A 21,877-nucleotide genomic window follows, 5' to 3' on the forward strand; every position below is an offset into this window, starting at 1 on the left:
TAAAATCCTGTCTAGCAAATGATAGTTTTCCTTCTTCAGCTCACTCCTCCCCTCCCTGAAGAGAACTTTCCAGAAAACAGTCTTACATTTCAGGCCACAAATCACGTATGCCCAAAGCTTGAGCACTGGGAAAACCAAACTTAGAGAAGAAGCACACCAGGCATGGAGCTGACCTACCTTCAGCAGCTGATGGAGTAGCACACCTTTTCCTCTAATGTAACGCTATGGTGTGTTCCTTTTTTACATATTTCTAGAGATATAAGCATGGAGGAAAATAAACAGTTTTTAAATGTGTTTAACAGTTAAACTGTGCGTGAAGAAGCATGCAGAAAAGCTTTTTGTTCTATTCTCTAAGGCTTTACCTATAGCAGCCATTCAAAAAACATGGAATAGAGGTCAACAACCAAGATTATGGTTATTGTTGACCTTTCTGAACTTCCCTTGCTCATGTTCTGAGGCTGTAGTTCATTATAATAGAGCACACATAGACTTACTCAGCTCCGCAGCAAAACCTGATGCAGGGATGGAATTAATTCCACTGGGATGAAAATGCTCGTTTCATTTTCAGTATTTCTGAAATTCTAACAACAACATGAGTGAGACAACGCTGCCCATGCACTGCGCCTTTCACAAGCAGACTCTGGGACAGGAGACAGCTCATTCCTCCTCGGGAGCAGCATTGGTAAGGCATGAGAAAGGCAGAGAAAGGCACTCATATCTGCACTAGTGGGGTCCCACAGAAGTAATAGAAGAAGTAGGGCAACCCGAAGCCTTCAGGAAAATATGTATTTTTTGCAACTCTTGTGGGTAATTGCAATAGATAATAGGTTTGTGCTTTGTGTCTTTGGGATTTGAAAAAACCCAAAGGCAATAGAAGAATCCAGGCTTTTCTTTTAGGCTTTCCAAGAAAATCCACAGGCTGGGTCACACATCTGGAGACCTGTAAGGTGCAGCTCATGCACAACTGGGTCTCAGTGGGGGAATGCCCATAAACCACAGTTAGTTTGGGACAGCTACAAACTAGTTTGCAGCTTATTGCAGCAGGAATACAAACCTCAACTGAGGTCAGATGAACTCTGCTAAGAAATATAACCTATTGGGTGATACACCTTCTAAGAGATATCATTATTGAAAGACGAAGAATTATGTAGTCAGAAACAAAATAGGGTGTAAAGACACCAAACAAAGAAGAAATTGTATGCTGCTCGCTCTGCGGCGTTCAGTGAGTGCATCACACTGTGGATGAAGCACAGGAGGTGTCAGCTCCTCCCACAAGCAGCTGCCATCCACTGGCAAAAGAGCAAGTCAGTTAATCGGTTTGGTGGGTTTTGCGGGGCTGAGTTTGGATCTCACGGATCGCACAGGGCTTCAAATGGAACTATGGCTCTGAGAAAACAATTTAATCTTTAGCTATCAGGAGAGGACGCTGAGACATGAGACAGATCACAGCTGTGGAAAAGCACAAATTTAGGGGACTGTACTACCATGTGTATGTGCCCATGTCACCTACTTTGGGCTTCTGCTGTTGTAATCAGTAGAAGTCTAATTAATAGTCATAGGAGTTAGGCCTTAATTTGCCTTAGAGGCAACAACCAGATGAAATGAAGCCTGCCCTAGAAATGCCCCTGTCCTCCCATAGCTGAAGAGGGGTGTTGGAGGTGGCTGCTGCAGGAAGACAAAAAGGATCTGAGATGAAAATCTCAAAGGAGATAAACAGATGCAGAGAACCATCTATGATTCTGCTCATTCAAAAGTGTCTTGGGCTAGGAAATACAATTTGGGTGCTAAGAAAGGCACCTTTCCAGTCTGCCAGTAGAAATGGATTGAGAACAGTTTGCATCCATAGCACAGCTTGGTTCCTAAGAGCTGCTGAGTCTCCTTTGGGATTCCTCCCACAGTCAGAGTTGGATGTGTTCACTCACCTTCAGAGCAGGATAACCAAAGTCATCAGACACAGATTGACAATACGGCCTGTTTTTATTCACATTTGTTTCTTCTCCCTTCCTGCTGACAGAACAGCCTCTCAGTCTCATCCCCTCAGAAGAAGCTGAGTTGAAGTGGGAGTGACAGCACAAACAGCTTTGATTCCTCCCAGACTTTCCTGTGCAGACTTTATGACAGTAAAACCTGCTTCCACTGATGCAACTACTACGCAGGTGGCTGACAAGTCAGCATCCCTGCATGTGCTGGCCGACAGCAGCGGCTGGACCTGTCTTCCCTGGAGCTACGACATGCCCAGCGAGGCTGTGTCTCTGGAAACCCAAAGGCACTCTGAGTGAATTCATCATTTCTTGTGATGTCCTAATTTCTGCCAAGCATATAATACTCCGTCTGCTAAAAAAACATCATCAGTAATAATTCTCCTTGCTAAAAGGATGTTCATTTACCCAAAAACAACACAGCAGAAAGCACTACAGTGTTACACAAAAGGTGAGCTGAGACAGCATGTCCTTGAGGACGGGGCAGCAGCTAAAGATTTCTTCCAGCTTCTGGTGTTCCATGGACTGTCCATTTTTTGTTCCCACAAATCAGACATGATGCATCGCGCACGCAGACACCATCTTGCTCAACATCATGCAGCCAGCAATACCAGGCAGCTGAAGAAAGGCACCATCTCTCCCTCCAGGAGCTGTAACTCCCACGTCCTCAAACTGGCTACGGCAACACTATGACTGCCGGCTGAGAGAAATACGTCTCGGAGAGCATCACATCTGCGTCTGAGTGTGTAAGGTGCAGAAGGAATAGGGTAAAGCTGACGGAGACTGCAGCAAAGCAAAGCCTGTGAAGGTTTGCTCTTGATCTGCTTGCGGCTCACAAGCAGCCCCCCTTCCCATGCCAGCATCATGTCACTCGGCTGCCAGGGCACCGCAGCCAAGAGGGGCTGCTGAGGGCGACAGCACAGCTTTAGGAACCCAAAAAAGGATGATCTTTGCAATACAGAAAAAGCAGAGCTTGATTTCTGTTTCCTAAGCATAGCTGGTGCACAGGGAAAGTGTTGTGGGGAAGTTGTAAGAAGGACTTGGAGATGGATTTAATCACATAATAGCTATTGACGGCCACGAGATGGCATTCCCACCCCAGAGATGTCCTTCTGCCATGCCTGCACCCAGGACCAAACACTCCGCCCCGCCTGCCTCACCACAGTCTGTGCTCCGCTGCAGCATCCCTGGCTGGCTCGGACAAGAATTTATGGCAACACTATTCACCACAATCTTTGGGGTATTAATGGGGAAAATAAGCAGTGTGATTATTTTGTGTGATTTAAATGACAACTGCTTTTCAAATGCCCTGTGCTCTCACTTAGTACTATGATATTGCAATTAGGGGAGAAAAGCACAGCAGGAGGAAATGGAAATGTAAGCCCAACAACCTTTTACTGGGAGGTCTAAGCTGAAAGAATAATTGCTTTTACAAGTACTACCTACTGTATGTGTTTTATCAGTGTTTCTGCTCTGAATACAGCATGAGTTAGAGTTTCATTCATGGAATGAGTCTGTGTGCATTTACTGTCTGTGATTGTTATCTATTCTGGTAGAAGGTGACCACAATGCCATGCACATGCTAATCAAAGTTTCCTTTGGCCAAAGATGCTCCACTGAACCAGGCACAGAGCTGCTCATTTCACAGAATGATTACTTAATTCAGACAGTTAATCATTTCTATCAAATCTTATCATCCTAGAAGAAAACAAAACTGCAAAGAATTGCAGCTAACTAAGGTCTGGTCACAGTGATTGTGCAGCAGCTGGGATCCCCCTTCTCACTTTCTCTAAGCCATGGAGTGGGAGCTGCTGCAGATGCTCTTAGCTTGAATTGTCCACAAGACCTTTTGGCAAAGGTGGGAAAGACCCCCCTGAGCTGGGCCAGACATACCTATGCGCCATGTCCTGCCTTTCACTGACTTTTTCACTCTGACATACATCAGCGTTGCTCTGCAAGGGGTTCAAGAAAACACTGCTGCACCTCTCCACACTCCACTCCAGACGTGCAGAACTTGCACTAAGGCATGGCTTAATTTTTTTTAAAACACCAACCATGAACATTAAACAAGAAGACTGAATGTATTCCAGGACTTCTGTTTTGCAGTCCTCCTCTTAATTTAGCGCTATTTCAGATTACTGAGTCTCAATCTCATTTCAATGTCCTTTTGGTCTTTACTAACCCATCTTAAGGTTGCGTGCATAGGAGCGATGAAGCAGACGGGTGTCGATGAAAATTGCCTTGGGCATCATCGCACCTTCTGGAATGCTTACATTTGAATGTATGTGCTATCACAGGAATACATAATTCCTAAGTGCATAGGAACACTCAAGAAATCAGACAGCTGGCAAGAAAAGAGAGACATTCATCTGTGAAAGAGAAGGTGCATGAGCTTAGTAGACACCAGAGAATCCATGTGGAAGCAAAGCTATGTCTGCTTTAAAGGTCAGAGAAAACACATCCACAGCTTGCATTTACTTGATATCAGAGAACCCTATTATAAAAAGGAAGTCTACAGAAATAAGCCCCCATTACTCTTCAACATCATTTCTAATTAATATTTATAGTACAGGAGAGAGGAAGGGACTGCATACAAGACCTTTAGGAGCAGGACCACATCTGGGATCACCACCTGCAGTCCCAGCAGACTACAGCACTGCTATCCAGGAGGCTGCACCACAGCAGCACGGCTGTCTGAGGGACACTTGGGGCAAGGGAATCCCTACGGGGTCTTGCCTTTCTTTTGGGGAAAAACTCAGCTGCTTAATCTAAAGCAAATTTTTTGTCTCCACATGGTGCCCAGGGCAGGAGCTGAGCCACATATGAACCATTCCTGCAGAGCAGCTACGAGGAAACATCAGAAGAGGTTCTGAATTCCTAATTAAAAAGGCCACTAAATCACTTACGTGAAGACTTCCCACAATAGCTCACATGCTTGCACCTGGGTAATAACCTTTCAGTGCATTTTTTGCTGTGCTTAATGACTTGTCCACATCCTCCACTTTCAAAAATGGGAATGTCATAACATAAATCTCAGGAGCATTATGGAAATACTGTCACAGGCACCAAAGGGGATTTGAAGAGCAGGTCAGACTGAACTAACAGCAGAATCCTTTGGGCGCAAAGCCATGCAGAGTCTCATCAGAAAACTGGCTCCTAGACAGGTTAAATAGCTGTAAACGAAGAAATATCGTGTAGTGGATTTGGACCCCACTTTGTATCCTTCATCCCTAGACAGAAGGGCTAAAAGCAACTCCCCTGAAGTTCCTGTCCCTGTCGTTGTCACCTCTTAGCCTAGCAGCATCTTGAACTCAGAGCACCTGCACTGTGCTGGCAGAGAGCAAAGCTGAAGATGTCTCCTGGAAGACAGTTCCTCAACAGCTGCCTCAGGGTAGGCTGACCTCCTGCTCAGACCCTCACCCTAGGGACCAGGGCCGTATTTCAGAAGTGACAGTGCCTGCAGTTAGCTGTACCCAGGGCTCAGTCACCTACTTTGACACATCCATAAGGCTCCTGGACGTTTCCTGAGGAAAAGAAGCTGTAAGCATCTGCACAGCTGTGAAATGAAATCATGCAACTGGAAAGGCAAGCCAATCAGTCTGAGTAATTAAGACAGCTTATATTTCATGCTGAAGTCAACTAGAAGAAGGAGAAGGAAAAAAAAAAGGCAACCCCTCCCATCTACCTCCTAAACTATAATAGAATCATAGAATGGTTTGGGTTGGAAGGGACCTTAAAGCCCATCCAGTTCCACCCCCCACTCACTGGACAGGTTGCTCAAGGCCCATCCAACCTGGCCTTGAACACCTCCAGGGATGGGGCAGCCACAGCTTCCCTGGGCAACCTGGGCCAGGGCCTCACCGCTCTCATCATGAAGAATTTCTTCCTAATGTCTAATCCAAATCTTCCCCCCTCCACTTTAAAGCCATTCCCCTTGTCCTATCACTTCATGTCCTTGTAAAAAGTTCCTCCTCAGCTTTCCTGTACCCCCATCAGGTACTGGAAGCTGCTTAAAAGTCTGCCCGGAACGTTCTCTTCTTGAGGCTGAACAACCCTAACTCTCTCAGCCTATTCTCATAGCAGAGGTGCTGCAGCCCTCTGATCATCTTCGTGGCCTCCTCTGGACTCATCTCAAAAAGACCTTTCTCACTTTACCACAGGAAAGCGTTCACAGCATCTCCCAGCCAGCCGTGGCAGCAAAACACTGCCTGCAACAGAATGCTGTTATCACGCTCCTGCTCTGTGCAAAGCCACTGAGCATCGCTTCAAAAGCCAGGGCCTGAGGCAGGGGATTCCTGAATGAAAAGACCAGATTTTCTCCCTTCTGCAAAGAGAAAGAGGGCATCCCTGCTCGCCAGCCACCCTTCCCTTTGCTGCCTGGTGCCCATCTCCCAGAAAGAGAGGGTCACAAGCTCAAGAAAAAAACATGGAAAAAATATCCAGCAATAAAGAGTGAACTTTTCTCCTTCTGAAGCAGTAAGCTCAATCCTCATTTCTCATGCTCTGAGCTACTACATGACCTTTGCACTTAGACTGAAGAACAGGGATATATAACCTCAAAATGAAGCCATTTAGAGTCAGAGGAGCAGCCCACACCTCCATCCCTTCTTGGGCATGCCAAAATACCCAGGCAGGTTGGCCACATTCTCCCTCAACCAATTATTTACTGCTTTTAACCCAAATGGTTCAGCTGAGGTCAACACAGGTACACCTCATTTTCACTGAGAGCCGGGGGAGAATGAGACTTAACTACATGCTGAAATATGTCCAGGTAAATATATAGTATTTATTCCCAGGGCACGTAGTACCTTGCTGTTGTTTGGGTCTCTCTGTTTTCTTTTGTTCTGCTCACGTCAGAAAAAGGCAATATGGTAAGAAGATGAATCACTGGCACAGCCCATGAGCACTGCTACAAGCACAGGTCACTGTTTAAACATATCCAGGACAGGGGTATTGTGGATGGACTTTTCATGCTATTCCCAGACCCCTCGGCAACCTTGTTCTCAGGCTGTGCAAACAGCAGCATTACTAACGCAGCTTCTGGAAGGGTTGTGTCGGGGATGTGCAGAGCCACCTCACCCTCTGTGCTTTGCAGAGAGCAGGCATCCAGCCAACACGCAGGGAAGACAAGGGGTATAAAACTCTCAGAGATTTGCAAGAATATAATTCCAGTGTGAAAAGCACTAAAATCCTGCTCGCACTGGGATCTAGGACACTTTATAGAGGCATCTGTGTGTTAGGGCATAATACAAAGGCTTTTTCTTACACAACTTATTAAAAGCACTACTAATAATACACTGCAAGACTGATCTGAAATAACCCTTGCTATTTCAGGTCTGGCTTTCTCTAGAACTCTGCCACCCCCTGTACCCATGCTGAGGCAGATAATCCTCACATGAAGAGATTGGGCTTAAAATGTCAGGGAAGCAACATGGAGCCTGAGAAGACGACCACCAGTGTTTACTGCCATCCTGAGCCACAACCCTTGCACACGACTCACCTGATCACTTGGTACACGTGGCTGCTAACTGTGCTGCTGCCCTGCCTCCTTCAAGGTCTACAAACAGGATGCAAGCTCTGAAATCACTAAGATGCTGCCAAACATCTTATTTGCAAAAACTGCTGATTTTGCACCAGGGAAGACAAAAGGCAAAGCAATCACGGACCCGGACCAGTGCTTCTTGATGTTCTTCCCTGCTGGGAAACTGCCTTTTTCTATCAGAGGTGTGGAGCCCAGGTTAGCACCCCTGGCACGGCATCAAGCTGAGGAGCAGCTACTGCCAGGGATGTGCTGTGACCAGGGGGTTTTAGCTCAGGGCTAGCATTTCAGGGACACAGTGAACAACTCCATGAGTCATTCTTAACTAAAAAGATGTTCTATAAGTTTGTGTGGCCCTGTAACACTCTCCTTTTCACCTCCCCAGGACACAGGGGCTGTTGTAAAACAATGAAGTCTTCCCATGAATCTTACTGTCCAAATGCAACTTTTTTCCTCTGATGTGTATGAGAAATTTAGTGTTTTGTAGCCTTTAGAGCCTTCAGATGATAAATTTCATGCAGTTTGAAGAGTTAACAGTTTAATCTCAGAAAATATTGCCTGTTTCCAGAACTGTATTCACTGCATCTTCTGAGTACAGGCACTTAACGTGCTTTCCTTTTTTTTTTTTTTATAAACCTCTGAGGTAGAAAACTTTTGGCATGCACAGGGGTAACCTGCTCCAGTATTTACATCTTCACAAGGCTGATGCTCAAAATCCCCACAGCACGCTCCTCACCTCAGACCAGGAGCAACCCCTGCCAAAGTACACAAAACTTGGGACACCTGTGGAGCAAGCTCCCCCAGAGAGCCATCCAGCATGCTTTTGCCAATCTAGTTCCTTTATCAATGAGTATTTTTCTTATGATAAAAAGTACCCAAGCAAACAGGGTGTGAATCAGCTCTGTGGGAGTGACATCAGCATCTGAAGAGCCACTCCTGTTGTGGCTGACCACGGATCTTTTGTCTGCAAGGCTGCACAGCTCAAAAATATGCAAGACTTCTCTGAGCTGTTTCTATTGCTGCCCTCATCACTGGAGTACCTGAGGGCTTTCAGGACTTGTATTAAGCAACGCGATAAACACGCCACATCTGGTTCAATTTCTCTTTTGAAGTGGAGAATGTAAGCACAGTAAATTGCTTTTGGAAGGCTTTTGTTTTCCCTGCCTGGGCTCTTGTGTCTGGGAGGGGAAGCAAGGTGAGAAAGAAGCACTTCTAATGCAGAGAAGAAAAAAGGACAAGCTCTATGTGATGGTCTCTGGTTTCTGTACAAGGTTATTTTAGAGCCTCAGCTTGGGTGGTCTTTGGCTTTGGGAGTAAAAGGTCTGAGGAACCTCAAGGAATACAACTGTCAAACCCACTCCCCTCCTAAGGCATTTCCCTAGGTATTAGCCCAAGTGGTGGAGCAACCCAGAAGAATTCAAGCCTGACTTGCACCTCTGTGGGAAGCCAGTGCAGAAAGAGGAGGAGTGTGATGGACTTGCATAACTTGTATCACACCGCAGCATTCAGCACTGGCTGTATTTTTCTGAGGGCTGATGGCTTCATGCCCAGACACTGAACATTTCATTATGATAAAAAGACCCACTCAATTAAATAGCACACTCCTGCAGACCTTATTTTCAAAACAACACTTGTATAAATGGTCCTAAGGCTGAAGCAAGATGGCTTGCATAAGGAAGGACAGACCCTTGGAGCAGGAGTGGGCTGCACAGCCCAAGCTAAACAAGCACACAAAACCCAGCAGAAGTGTGCTTTTCAGTATGGGTAGTAGTAATTTCACCTAAAAAAGAGCCCAACTTTCTCCACTGAAGCAACAAAAATGCCTAAAATAGTCACAATTGCAGGTTATTATGGAAATCTTCTTCTAAGTGCAACTCTCCTACTTACTTCTTTGAAGCAGATTTTGAAGCGTTTTGAAAAGTAAGCCAGGCTGCAGCACTTTCCCTGATTGGGAATATTGTTTTCAAACCACTTACTGCAGATTCCTGCTCTGCCAGTACAGTGCAAGGCATCAGCAGATTCTGCACCTCGGTGGGAGGACAACGACCTGGGGAAGGCCGCCTGCCTTCGGCTCTGCTGTCCTCCATCCTGCATCAGCTGGTCTTGAGCTGTTTGCCTGCAGTGCTGGTGCACGTAATGCAGCCAGGTGGTTTTGACTTTGCTTGGGAAGCTCCAGCTGAAACACCACTGGAGACAGGTCACTCAGAGGGAATGGGCTATGGGAACAGAGAGAGACTATCCCAACAACAGCCCTTGCACTGCTCGCCATCACTGGAGATTTCATGTCACACTGGTAATTTTCTAATGTGAGGATGCACACCGAGAATTCCATTTAAGTGTGAAATTTCCCTCAAATTCACACAGAGTGTGTTTCAAGTTAACTAATTCCAAAGATCAGAAAGGAAATTACCCATTTATCATTTTCTCCTTCCAAATTAACAAAGATCAGTCACTACTAGTGTGCTTCTAACAACATCTGGGTAAGACAAAAAAGCCAAGTACAGGGTCGAGGCTGGGGATAAGGGACCAGGTCAAAGAGGATGGAAGAATACTCTACCCCTGAACTGGACCTGGACAGAGTGCCCCCAGATAAAGCTTTAACTGAGAGACTCAAAGCTTCTCCTAGGTCTTCTCTCCCACCTCAGGCTGGAGCATGTCCCTGCTGTTCCCCTTTCTTGTAGGACCACCAAAAACCCTGTCAGTGAGGATGAGATTATGTACCTGCATTTGATGGCACCAGTTCAGATGGACACTCAGACAAGTATTTACCTAAGCTCATGCTTAACTCTATCCCTATTTAGCAAAGTACTTACGTATAGACACAAATTTATGTCTCTATGGCTACAAGAGACGTAAGCCTGTCATTAACACTTCTTTCCCCTGCGACAGGGGCTTATGGGCCATTCTTAGGCACAAAATGATGTTTCACAAACATGGAAGGCCACTCTCCTCCTCTGTTCCTCAGAATCCCTTCTGGTCCCACCATGCAGGAGCCCGAGGTATCTGCAGAGGCTTATCAGCACAGAGATGGGGCAGAGGAGAGCATGGTGGAGATAGTAAAAGGCAGAGCAAGACTTACGTTGGCTTTGAGGCTTCAGCCTGGTCAGTCTGCAGTTTCTCCCCACCTTCAACTTCCATGGTGCAGTACACAATGCGGTTGGGGGCCAGTGACTTCAGACCCTGCACCTCCATGATGACAACCTGTGGGGAAAAGTAAAAGGAGTGTAAGAGGAACCTTTTTCTTTGGTGCTGGGGTCTTCCATGTGCTGCTGGATGTTCCATGGTGGCAGGTGGGTAGGGACGGAGGTACTGCCCACGTTGAGTGGAGACCACGACAGCCAGAGAAGTCTGTATGGAGACCCAGAGGTCTTCATCTGACTGCACGTAGGCTTCTTGAAACCCTTGGGTGCCCAGGGCTGTATCAAGATGGGTCTCGGACATGTTCCTGCCCCAACTAAAAGTGCCGTAACATATGAATTCCAGAAAAAAGTACACAGCTTGTGCCAAAAGCCTATTTTCAGGATTAAACAGAATGTTTAGGTTTTACTTTTGAAGATCATACAGTTCAAATCCCCTGCCACGAGCAGGGAGCCCTGTCCAACCTGACCTTGAACAATTCCAGGGTTGGGGCAGCCATGTTTCTCTGGGCAACCTGTGCCACCACCAATGTAAACATTTTATTCCATACCTTCAATCTAAATCTACTCTCTTTTAGCTTGAAATCACTGTCCCTTGTCTATTCACTGCAGGCCCTGGTAAAGTCTTTCTCCATTTTCTTGTTAAGAAATCACCATCTAAGTTTCTTGCGGATAATTACCCTTCTCCTTTTTTTTAAAGGTGATTAACCTTGTTAATCACATACCTTAAACATTTTTACAAGAACTGCTGTGGGAGTTTCTGTTCATGTTTTATTACAGACCTATGAAGTATACACACAGGGGTTTAAATTTCCTATCCTCAGGTCTTCTGATCTCTCCTTGCACTGAGGATCCCTTCCCTGACACACAGATCTTGGCAAAGCCTCTGATGAGCACACAGCTTCAGTACAAGCTCTCTTGCAGCAAGAGTTTTGTGCTCAGAGCTGTGCACAGGCCTGCCAGCTCCTGAAGTCAGTGCTTCACTGAGCTTCTGCTTTCTGCCAGATGGGGTTCAGCTGGAGCAAAGCATTTGAGACATCCCATTGTAAGGGTGAGTTCCTTTATACACGGCTATAGGCACTGCAAATCCTTTTCCAAGAGAGGTCTACAACTTTGTGATAGTTCCCTGCTCCTCTGTATGGGAACACTTAGAAGTCAGGTTTTATTTGATGCTGCTCTTGAAGGCGCTGTCTCTGGGTTCATAGCCCTATTTTTAGATAAGGCTGAACTGAATATTATAAAGATGGTTCCAGACATCTAATTCTGAGACTGGACAACCAGCATCGTTATGTTTTGCATTGGCATTATATACATAATAAGAGACCCTTTAGGAAGAGAAATAAACAGGAAACTACACAAAAATGTATTTTTCTGATTTTTCTGCTTCCTACATTTTTGACTCCATCCTGGTAGTTGTTTCAACAATGTAACATAAACCCACTCACTGACAGACAACAATCGTGCCTGGGTGTGCTGATGACTCCTTGGAGTAAATGTCTGGCCTAGACTGCAAATATGTTTGCACAGAACAATTAAGTTGGCTGAAAACAGCTACTGCAGCAATGCTGCTTGCAGGATCGAGACAGTCTGTGTCAGAGGTAATGGCGGGTCCCTGCAGCACCTTGCCTTCCCCCAGATGTACAGACAAAGTGCTTGACAGAGCACTGAGCACAAAGTCAGTGCTCAACACAAAGCAAAGAGCAAGCCAGAAAAGCACAGCATTTCCACATAAACTGCAGGCCAATCTGTTGGGTGCATTCAAACCCCAGAAATTCTTAACAATTCTCCAAAAAGGAAACAGTACTTGCAGGAAAACACAGTGACACAATCACGGAATATAGAATGGTTTGGAAGGAACCTCAAAGCCCATCCAGTTCCACCCTCCTGCCATGGGCAGGGACACCTCCCACTGGATCAGGCTCCTCCAAGCCCCATGCAACCTGGCCTTGAACACCTCCTTGAACACCTTGAAACAGTACTTGCAGGAAAACACAGTGACACAATCACGGAATATAGAATGGTTTGGAAGGAACCTCAAAGCCCATCCAGTTCCACCCTCCTGCCATGGGCAGGGACACCTCCCACTGGATCAGGTTCCTCCAAGCCCCATGCAACCTGGCCTTGAACACCTCCAGGCATGGGGCAGCCACAGCTTCCCTGGGCAACCCGTGTCAGGGCCTCACCACCCTCAGAGTAGAAATTTTTTTCCTGAAATCTAATCCAAATCTCCTCTTTCAGCTTAAAACCATTCCCCCTCATCCTATTACTGCACTCCCTAATGCAGATTTCTGAGCCACTTGATATACATCAGCAGAAAATGCCAGGCAGTTTATCTTCACATGGCTTGTTCAAACAAGATGGTGACAGAAAGGACACAGTGTGTGGCCACAGGCAAAGCTCCTGGTAACTCAGAGAGGAGCCGTTCCTCGTGGAGATCAGAAAGTGATTTCTACTGAACTCTCTTTGCTAACTTAAGTTTGAACTGAGCAGAAGTCGGCTGCTGTGATTTTTATTCCCATGTATTCTGCATGCTGTCCTGTGCATGAAGCTTACCTCCAGGGAGAACGACAACACGACGTCTGACTTGGAAAGCTGGTTCTCGTTTTCTTCTCCCATGTCAATTATCGAGGTGTTGTGACTGCGTTTCAGCTTCTGCAGCTTGAACTCAGAGCCTCCTTTAGACACTGGCATGCTCTCTAAGTTTGCCATTAGGAGATTGACAGATGACTTCAGTTCCTCAATGTACATGTTTTCCATTTCTTTGGACACAAACTTGGGAAACTTGCGCTCCTTGGGTTTGGAAACAAAAACAACAGGATGAATTGTGGTGACAATCAGCAACTGCTCGTAGCACTGGGAGAATCCCCCAGGAGCACCTGCAGAGAGGTTCACGAGCAGGGAACTCCCACAAACCAGATGACAAAACAACTTCCCCCTATGCAATGCAGAAATATTATTGTTAGCTTCCCATAGAATTAATACTCAGTACTTATCCACTTTACCATTTCTTGCATGCACTTGCATTTGATTCATTTTTCTATCCACAATTGGCCTTCTTCATATACATGTATTCACAATTACAAATACTCTCCAGGCCACATATCTCAGCTGAACTTTGTGACTGAGAGCAATTTACTAATGACTCAAAAGATGCTGACGGTTAGGGGCTTGTTTCCAGTCTCCCAAATGTGCCAGCTCTCTTTAAAACATTTCTGAGCAGTTCCTCCATTAATTTTCTAGGTGTGAAAGGAGCCCAAAGATGAGAAATCAGCAATGCATGGGCAGGAATTTGTGGAAGAAGGAGTAAAGCACCCTTTACACTATTTCCCAGGGCCTAAACCCCCCTCCAAGAAGACAAACTTCCACTGCAAGACCCTCGATTGCTGCCTGTTGTAAACAGGACATTTAAACATTAAAACCAAAGGTGACAGTGATAGCAAAATGTGATGTTTCCCACCATGTGTTCCAGCTCCATTAGGATCACTGGTCTGAGCCATAGCTCCGCTGACAACTCTGCCCATGCCCTGAATCTGCTCAGGGTTTGTTCATCTGTCTGTGGGTTACAAGAGACCGTGCGAGGTGTACGACAGCGAGGCAGCATCTGCGGCCAGGCAACTTGAGGCTGACGTGCAAAGCACTTTAGTGGCAATTCATAATATTCTAAAAAGCAGTTTGTAAAACGTATGCTAGAAAAGAAAACAAGGTCATGTTTCTTCTAGAAGACTGTGATCAGACTGCTGAAAAAGTACTCCACTGTTTTCACATCAGTTCTCAATATCTTACCCATTACAAGCTCACAGCAGCACTTGAACTAAGCAGTTAAAATACAGTTTTCTGTTTCCAGCCTCAATCTTGGGAAGCAATCCCCTCTTGTAAATTAGACCTGGCGTAAGATAAACTACCTAATCAGCCTGGTTTATTGTCTACGCATTGTATAAGTTGCTGACCACCCCTAGGAAAAAAAACCCAATCCAAATCTTTTGTAGATTTTGAGAACTACTGCTGCAGCAATGATGTTCAAACATTATTGCTTTTTCACCCTGCTGCTATCCATCTCTCCAGGGACTGCAATTTTGGCACTGCCCCCAAAAACCTCTTCAGAAATACAGCAAGGACTGTGATATTTCAATGTGTGCCACTATATACTAAGGCTAAAACAAGGTAGTTTGAAGTGATGTGTAACAATTTAATTGTGACTGGGTCTGACGCTGGAAATGCAGAGCTGCAGATGTGGTCCTAGGTTACCTATTGGGCTGGAAAGTCTGGAGGAAAATACAATCAAGGGACGTGGACAACAGCAAGACAGGATCCTAGTCACCTCAAAGTGTACTTGGAGCAGAGAGAGGACCAGAAATGAGGACAAGTGGGGAGAGAAGCCCAGTTAAGATCTGGCAAGGAATGACCAGTCCAGTGGAGTGAGTCCAGCCCCAGAAGGACAAACTGCTTGGGTGTCATTGAAGGGTCTCACATAGTTGCTCCTCCATGCCCTTCAGGCCAGGTTATCGAGTTGGGGGAACGGCACCACGGGACAGCAGAACACTTGCTACTGCAGAAAAAAATTTACCTCTGCCTTGGGATCTTGGAGCTTTCAACTGTAATTCTGCTCTCTTTTAGCTGCTGGAAAAGTACAACATGCAGAGTGAAAATCCTCTTCAGACTCAGCTTTAAAACATCTGCTTGACCTTGAGTACGATCCTCAAAAGATGGCTGGATCCAAGGCTGGGCTTAGGTGGAGTCAGGGCCAGCGGGAAGCTCTGCCTAACACGGCACCAGCGCCATGCTGATCTGCACTCTCCTGGGCACACGAGGAGGTAAAAACACCTAGAGTTGTGCCCTGGTTTCCAGATACAAGAACTGGCCACTGAGGGAAGGTGGCATGCCCAGTGACTTGTTCAGGTCACACAACAAGCCAGACAAGGGCTTTCAGAGCTAGCAGTTCTGCAGCACTGCAAGCCCAGGTCCTGGGCAGCCTTCAAGACCTCTGAAGTACAAATGTCCTAGTGTGAATATCTTAATTTAACAAGGCATTAGTTTGCCCTTAGCATGGAACCTCCAAGGCGGCCAACTCAGGGCTGTTTTCAGGAGCTGAGTAAGTCGCCCTCTGCAGCAAATCTGCACTAAAAGCTGTAAACTGGAGATAAAATTGGAAATATTATCCTTTCATTCAGCTGAATGGTGAACCTGCCCTATGCTAGAGGGAAAGTAGCCTTGCGTGGAAAGGAGGACACAGAGAAGGATTCAAAAGGTCATGTCGATGCCTCCAAAAGATGACATACTTGGGTCTGAAGGAACAAAATTTCTCATAGGCAGGTACTGCTGGGATCTGACAATCTGGAGAGAAGGCCTACAGCAGTAACGCGAAGGAGATTTAATATCAATACCTGCCAACTGGATCACAGGTAAGTCACTTTTACTCTGAACTGCCCTCCAAGCTGCAGAGCTGTATTTTGAAGGTTGAATTCTGTACAGGGAAAATGTCAGGTTGTGTTGAGGACTTTCCCCTGACTGTCTCTCACAGGGCCAGCAGTGGCATGGTTTGTTTGCAGCATCCTTGGGGGAGGAATGGAAATGGCAAATTCTTGTTTGCAAAAAATGATTCATGAAGCTTCAGCCTCTGCTGGCTGCTACAGAACCATACACATTGTTGTCCCCCATGCTGTAAAAGGGAAAATGAAAAAAGGAAATCCAGCAATCTTATCCTGGCACCCAGTGCCTAGCTACACATCCCAGAACTAGAGCAACAGAGCTCTGCGCAGGGGCTCATATTTTGCCACAAATAAAAATACTGTAGGTTTTCTTGATAATAAAACGGCAGCAGGCTGAGTGCTGAACAAAGGAGGTACGGTTGGTTTGCTGCACCATTGTTTGGCCACATGGTCCTTGGCCACCTTACTACTTTTATCAGTGAAGTGGGGGAATTCTGAACCTACTTCCATAAAGATGCAATGTCAGTCACCATTTAACAGCAGTATTAGTGAGAGGCAACTGCACAGGCGCTACTGGCATCCTTGCTAATGCCTGACCATAAATGAATGTGCCCTGCTTTACACACCCCAGGACATCAGCATGGTTGCAAACAGCTCTGACAGTACCTTTCTCATAAAACCCCCAATCTGGGTACAGATCAGGGCCTGGAGGACTGCTGCTGAAAGGCAGGTCACTAGCCTAAGCTATGTCTCTCTGAGTAGACCTTTTTCTTTTCCTTCTAGCAATAGTTTCTTGATTATCAAGAACAGCCAGATAAGATAATTCTCAATGACTTCAGTCCCATTAGGGCTTTAGCAGTGACTCAGAGCATCTGATTACAGGCAAGCATAAAATCTTGGCCATAGTGACGTTAACAGGACCCAGGGTTTCTCTCCACACATGGTCCACTGGAGGCCACAGAAATCTGAACTGTGTGAGGGCGTAATTTGCTCCCAGAGAGATGTCTCCTTACAGAAGAGTAACTGGGGAGTTTAGCCAAGTGTTTAGCTCCAAAAAAACATTTTAAAGTCCTGCGTCTACTGCTCCAGAGGGCAGTGATGTCTGCAAGGTGCAATGATAGCCTGACTGCTCTTGCACAAAGTGTGAATATGTTGGGAGAGCATCTACCTATAGGCAGGAAACTGTGGCTCCAGCAGCCCAGTGAACAGCACAAACCCTGTTAGGGCAATTCCTGACTCCTTTTTCCATGTCATCATCCACTTCATTACCTAGCCTATGAGTTTGACAAAGAGGGCTCAGATGTACACTTGCAGATCTAGCTGGAGCACTTCAGGACAATATCTTCACACTGCTGAGGATTTGTAAGGTATTTTGCAGGAATTTAAAACTGTCCCAGCTCATCAGAACATTCCAAGAAATGCACATTGTAACAGCTTCATCTGTACTTGATGCTTTATTTGTCATTAAAAACTGCTTATTTTTAGCTGATGATTACTGGGAGAAGAAACTGAAGGAAGGACAAGACTCGGGGGTTGCATCAAACTTATGTGCTTCTATATGGAGAGCTTGTTAATACAGAATACTTTTTTTTTACCTTGGCAATTTGCTCTGCCATTTGAAGACGTCCATCTAACTCGCGTCTGATCTGTGCCGCTTGCTCATCTGGGTTGTCGAGCTGTATAAAAACAAAAAGCAAATCAAGGTGAAAAATGAATCAATGAAGCACCTTTACAAGCAGTTCAGCTCTTCAGGCTGCCCATCAATGAAGCACAGCATCGAGGGAGTGGAGATGGGTCCTCCTCTGGGACAGAGTCCCCCACAAAAGACACACACAATGTTAACCAGGTCCCAAGACAGACATGACCAGGGGACTGTGCAGACCTTGTTATGATACCTGCCCATCTGCCTCCTGGGGCTGAGCATCCTCACCTCGAGGTCTTGCACCCACTTTGCCCAGTAAGCCAGTCTGGCAGCAAACCCTGATGGTGACTGTCTGAATCCCAGAAAAATGACTGCCCTCCAGAACGCTACCAACTTGCTGCTTGGGAAGCCACAGGTCTCCTCCTGTGCCAGGGTAGGATGCATAGCAGATCCAGATCACCAAATCAAACACCCTCCACCTCTACTTGCTACCCAGAAAAAGACAAAAGAAGGCTCAGAAGAAGCGCACAGCAACAGCATTTGCTTATTTTCTTTCTCTTTTTCCCCATATTGCTGCAACCCTGTGCTACCACCAGATTCACACAATCGGTTTTCCTGCAGCCTTCAGCAGAGATATTTTGGGTTTTTTTTCACAGTGTGTGGTTCAGTGTTATGTTTCTGCCCGGCCCTGAAATGTCTTCTGAGGGTAAAATGTTGTTTCTGCCAGTTAAGCAAGCAATTACAGCACACGTGGAAGAGGCACAGTGACTGCTGCTTTCCACACTCCAACCACTCTTTGGACTCCTTCAGGGTCATTTTGGCTACGGCACAAAGCTAGAAACCTGTGGCAGTGGGGTGGTCACAGCATTGCTCCACCCATGAGGCACAAAACAAAGCTCTCCCTGATGCAAAACCTCAGAGTTTTGGTTCATCTCCTCAAACAAACGTGACTTCAGGTGGGAAGGTTGCTGCTCCATCCAACGGCTGCCTTTGTTTACAAAGCATCAGCCCCTTCCAGCTACCAGCAATCGCAATTGCCACAAACCACCATAGGTCAGCCCTGCCACCGACTGCTACACATAAATTAGTTCTTGGGGTTGCGCTAATCACCTCCGTGGGTTTTAGCCTCCTCTGGAGACAAACTGCTTGACAGAAGACAGGCTCAGCTGGTGCAGTGCAGTCTGGAAAGTTACAGCTACAGCAACAACAAAAGTTTTGATTGCTGGCCTGACGAACAACAAGCTCATCCATTAATGCTCCCTGGGTAGGCTAAAACATGCTGTTTCTCCTCCAAATCTGACACTTTAAATGGCATCTTCTCGACCTTCTGCCTGCACATCCTGCATCTCCCCCTCTCACATATGCTCGTGTAGACCTGCATGCATGCACATGTGCATTTGCATATTGCTTCACCACCAGTGATTTTCCAGAGAGCCAACATTTTACTACGGTTGAAGGAAAGTCTATTTTTGATTAGTTTTTGAAAGCCTGTGCTACTGATTTAACTCAAGCAGGGCAACTACAAAGTGTTCTGAAACCACAATCCAAATCCACCGAAGCTGCTGTAGCCACCCAGGTTTCATTTCACCATATAACCTGCTGCCTTCATCTTTATATTCATGATCCCAAAAGCAGTACAAAGCCCTGGACTGCCAGCACCCTTCAAGATCAGCTGCATTAATTTCTTCATGAACAAATCCATCAAAGCACTGACCACCACCCACGTGCAAGCATCTCAGTGCAAGCAGCTTCACTGAGGGTAGGAAATCTACAGTCCCAGCTTTTCTTTCCTTTCCAACTCTGAAAGAGGGGGCATTATATTTGAATTCCATCTGAGCTACAGTAATTGAGGTTAATCACACACTACCCAAAATAACCCATATGCTATATTTAGAAACCAAGGTTGCTGGTATGGAAGAGAGCTGTTTTTGCGGTATGAAAATGAGCCAGCAAACTGCCACAGACTTTCTGTGCTATCTTGATTTTGCAGATGTTTTCCAGTGATGCTGCGGGTGTCAAAAACCGTGTCAAGGCAAGATCTGACTGCAGAAGATTATTTTTTCTTAGAAGGCCTCAAGCAACCTAGGCAGTGTTCTTGGCTGTGGCCAAGTGTGTAAGGTTCTGCTTCTCAGGGCTGTGCTTCCCAAAACAGACTAGTGATGCCAAGCCAGGTGACCTGGTATTTGAAGGACAAAAAAAAATATCTTTCCAGGCTGTATTTTCAATGACTCTGCATGATAGTTCCATGGCAAAAACTGATCTTTGGGAAAGCACTCCCAGTCTGTAAAAAACATAACATTTTCTTCTTGATATTTGCAGAGTGGTATTGATGAGGCAGCCTCTGCCTGCAGTCCCGCGCACCCTCACCTCCCATTCAAGCAAGTCTCTTGTGATTAAGGGTCAGCAGCTCAGCTACTCGCTGCTCCTGAGTCTGGGATGGGCTTGTACTGCTGTCAAAGCAAAGTGAGTATGTTTTACACAGCCACAACACTATATGGGGCAATTAAGAGAGCAATGCTGGTGCCCGTAAAACATGCCCTTCTTGTGAAATAAGGCAAGAGGCAAACACAAGGCCTCGTATCTAAGCAAGACCAAACATTCAAGTAAGGCACCACATATCCTAATAGCATTAAAACTCGATTTCTTAACTAGAGAACCAGCTGTTTATTTTCTGCTGTATGCATGCCCACTTTATATTCAAATACTTGACAGCCAAATGATTTACAAAGTCAAAGAGAAATTGAATTAGTTTCGTTCTGCATTATGACTATGTTATGGATGTGTTATGAATAAAGCAAAGATATAAATCATAAGGTTGCTCCAGTCAATTAAATGTGAAAAGTATTATAAATTTCAGTATATATATGACTTGTCATATGCACTGGGCTTTTCCTCAGCAGCATGCCACAAATATATGACGTACGTAATTTGCAATTCTGAATTGATCATTACCCAACTGCCTGCTGCTAAATTAGATGTTTTCATATGCCTACCCATATACGACATTAGCTCTCTCTGTTTGCCCTGCAGAGGTTATCTACATTGGTGTAACAGTTGCTAAAGTAAAAATAAGAAGTTATGTAGACTGGATTCCAAGTGGAACCCCAAACAGCCAGCCCACTGCAGTGGCATCTGCCTACTTTAACACCTGGTGATCCTTCGACTTTATGAACAAGATCGCATAGAAGACAAGGTCTTTTTACACATAAACTGCTAATAAGGAATAACTTTTAATGGGCACTAGTAAATGAATGGAAAAGGTTAAAAGAGTTTGATGTTGCCAGCAAGAACCAGCCAGGGGTCTGCAGATGCACCCCATACTTCCACGACCCCAAATCAAATTCACTGTGAGACTTTTCCCCATGTTATCTCAGAGGGATGGAAGATAATTGCTCTACACCTTTGAAAGACGGCAGCAGAGGCAAATCAACCAACCTAATGAAATCATAAGATCTGCAATAATAGGTGCAGGCATTGACCAAATTTGTGCTTGAACCATGTGGCTGGTGGGTCAGACCTCTCACCTATCACCCAGCCTCAGCCTTGTAGTTTCTCAAGCCAGAGCCCAGGCTGGCCTCTGCATACCGTGGGGGACCACAGAGGCACTTCAAGGACATGAACAGTGCTAAGGAAGACTTTAAATTCCTCTGTCTTTGGAGTCAGAGAGTTACATATTTAAAGCTCCAGTTTCAGTTTATCACGGCTTAAAGCCTGCTGTCAGCACGCTGAGCTGCAGCAACACCAGGAATGGAAACAAATCCAGCTCTTCACCTTCTGGAAATGAATGCATTTAGTCCAAGTCTCCACAAAATCCGTGGCCGCTGCCTGGGCTGGTTTTCCCCGCCGAGGCAGTGTTGGCACCCAGGGATGGGTGATGCCCCTTGCACAGCCAGGCTGCTACCAAGCAGGGACTGCCTCGGCTGGATGCACTGTCAGTGGTCTCCAAATTCAATTTTCTTCGTCCCTCTGTCCAGCACACAACCACGCAGCTGGGGAGGTCTGAAAACCCCACTTCATGAATTATTTTCCCTGAGTGGAGCACAAGGACAAAAGCTGTGACCCACTTAGGTTCTTCCTCATCCTGTCTTAAGTCCCCCCAAAATAATTAACGCAGCCAAATACCTATGTCACGTACAGTTATAGGTGCTAAAAGC

At 45.8% G+C, this 21,877-nt stretch overlaps 1 protein-coding gene across 22 annotated transcripts in view; it reads right to left on the bottom strand.

Annotated features, from left to right (window-relative positions):
* CADPS (calcium dependent secretion activator) overlaps positions 1 to 21,877 on the bottom strand; it is a 217,976-nt gene that overhangs the window by 120,566 nt on the left and 75,533 nt on the right. For all 22 annotated transcript variants that reach the window (XM_069865973.1, XM_069865976.1, XM_069865974.1 and 19 more), the window contains exons 4-6: positions 17,677 to 17,757; positions 13,209 to 13,445; positions 10,598 to 10,719 (exon numbers count right to left, since the gene is read on the bottom strand). In XM_069865973.1, the coding sequence (XP_069722074.1) occupies positions 10,598 to 10,719; positions 13,209 to 13,445; positions 17,677 to 17,757 (440 nt within the window). The remainder of the gene's footprint in view (positions 1 to 10,597; positions 10,720 to 13,208; positions 13,446 to 17,676; positions 17,758 to 21,877) is intronic.

Source organism: Phaenicophaeus curvirostris, chromosome 11 (genome assembly GCF_032191515.1).
Source record: "Phaenicophaeus curvirostris isolate KB17595 chromosome 11, BPBGC_Pcur_1.0, whole genome shotgun sequence".
NCBI classification, from domain to species: Eukaryota; Metazoa; Chordata; class Aves; order Cuculiformes; family Cuculidae; genus Phaenicophaeus; species Phaenicophaeus curvirostris.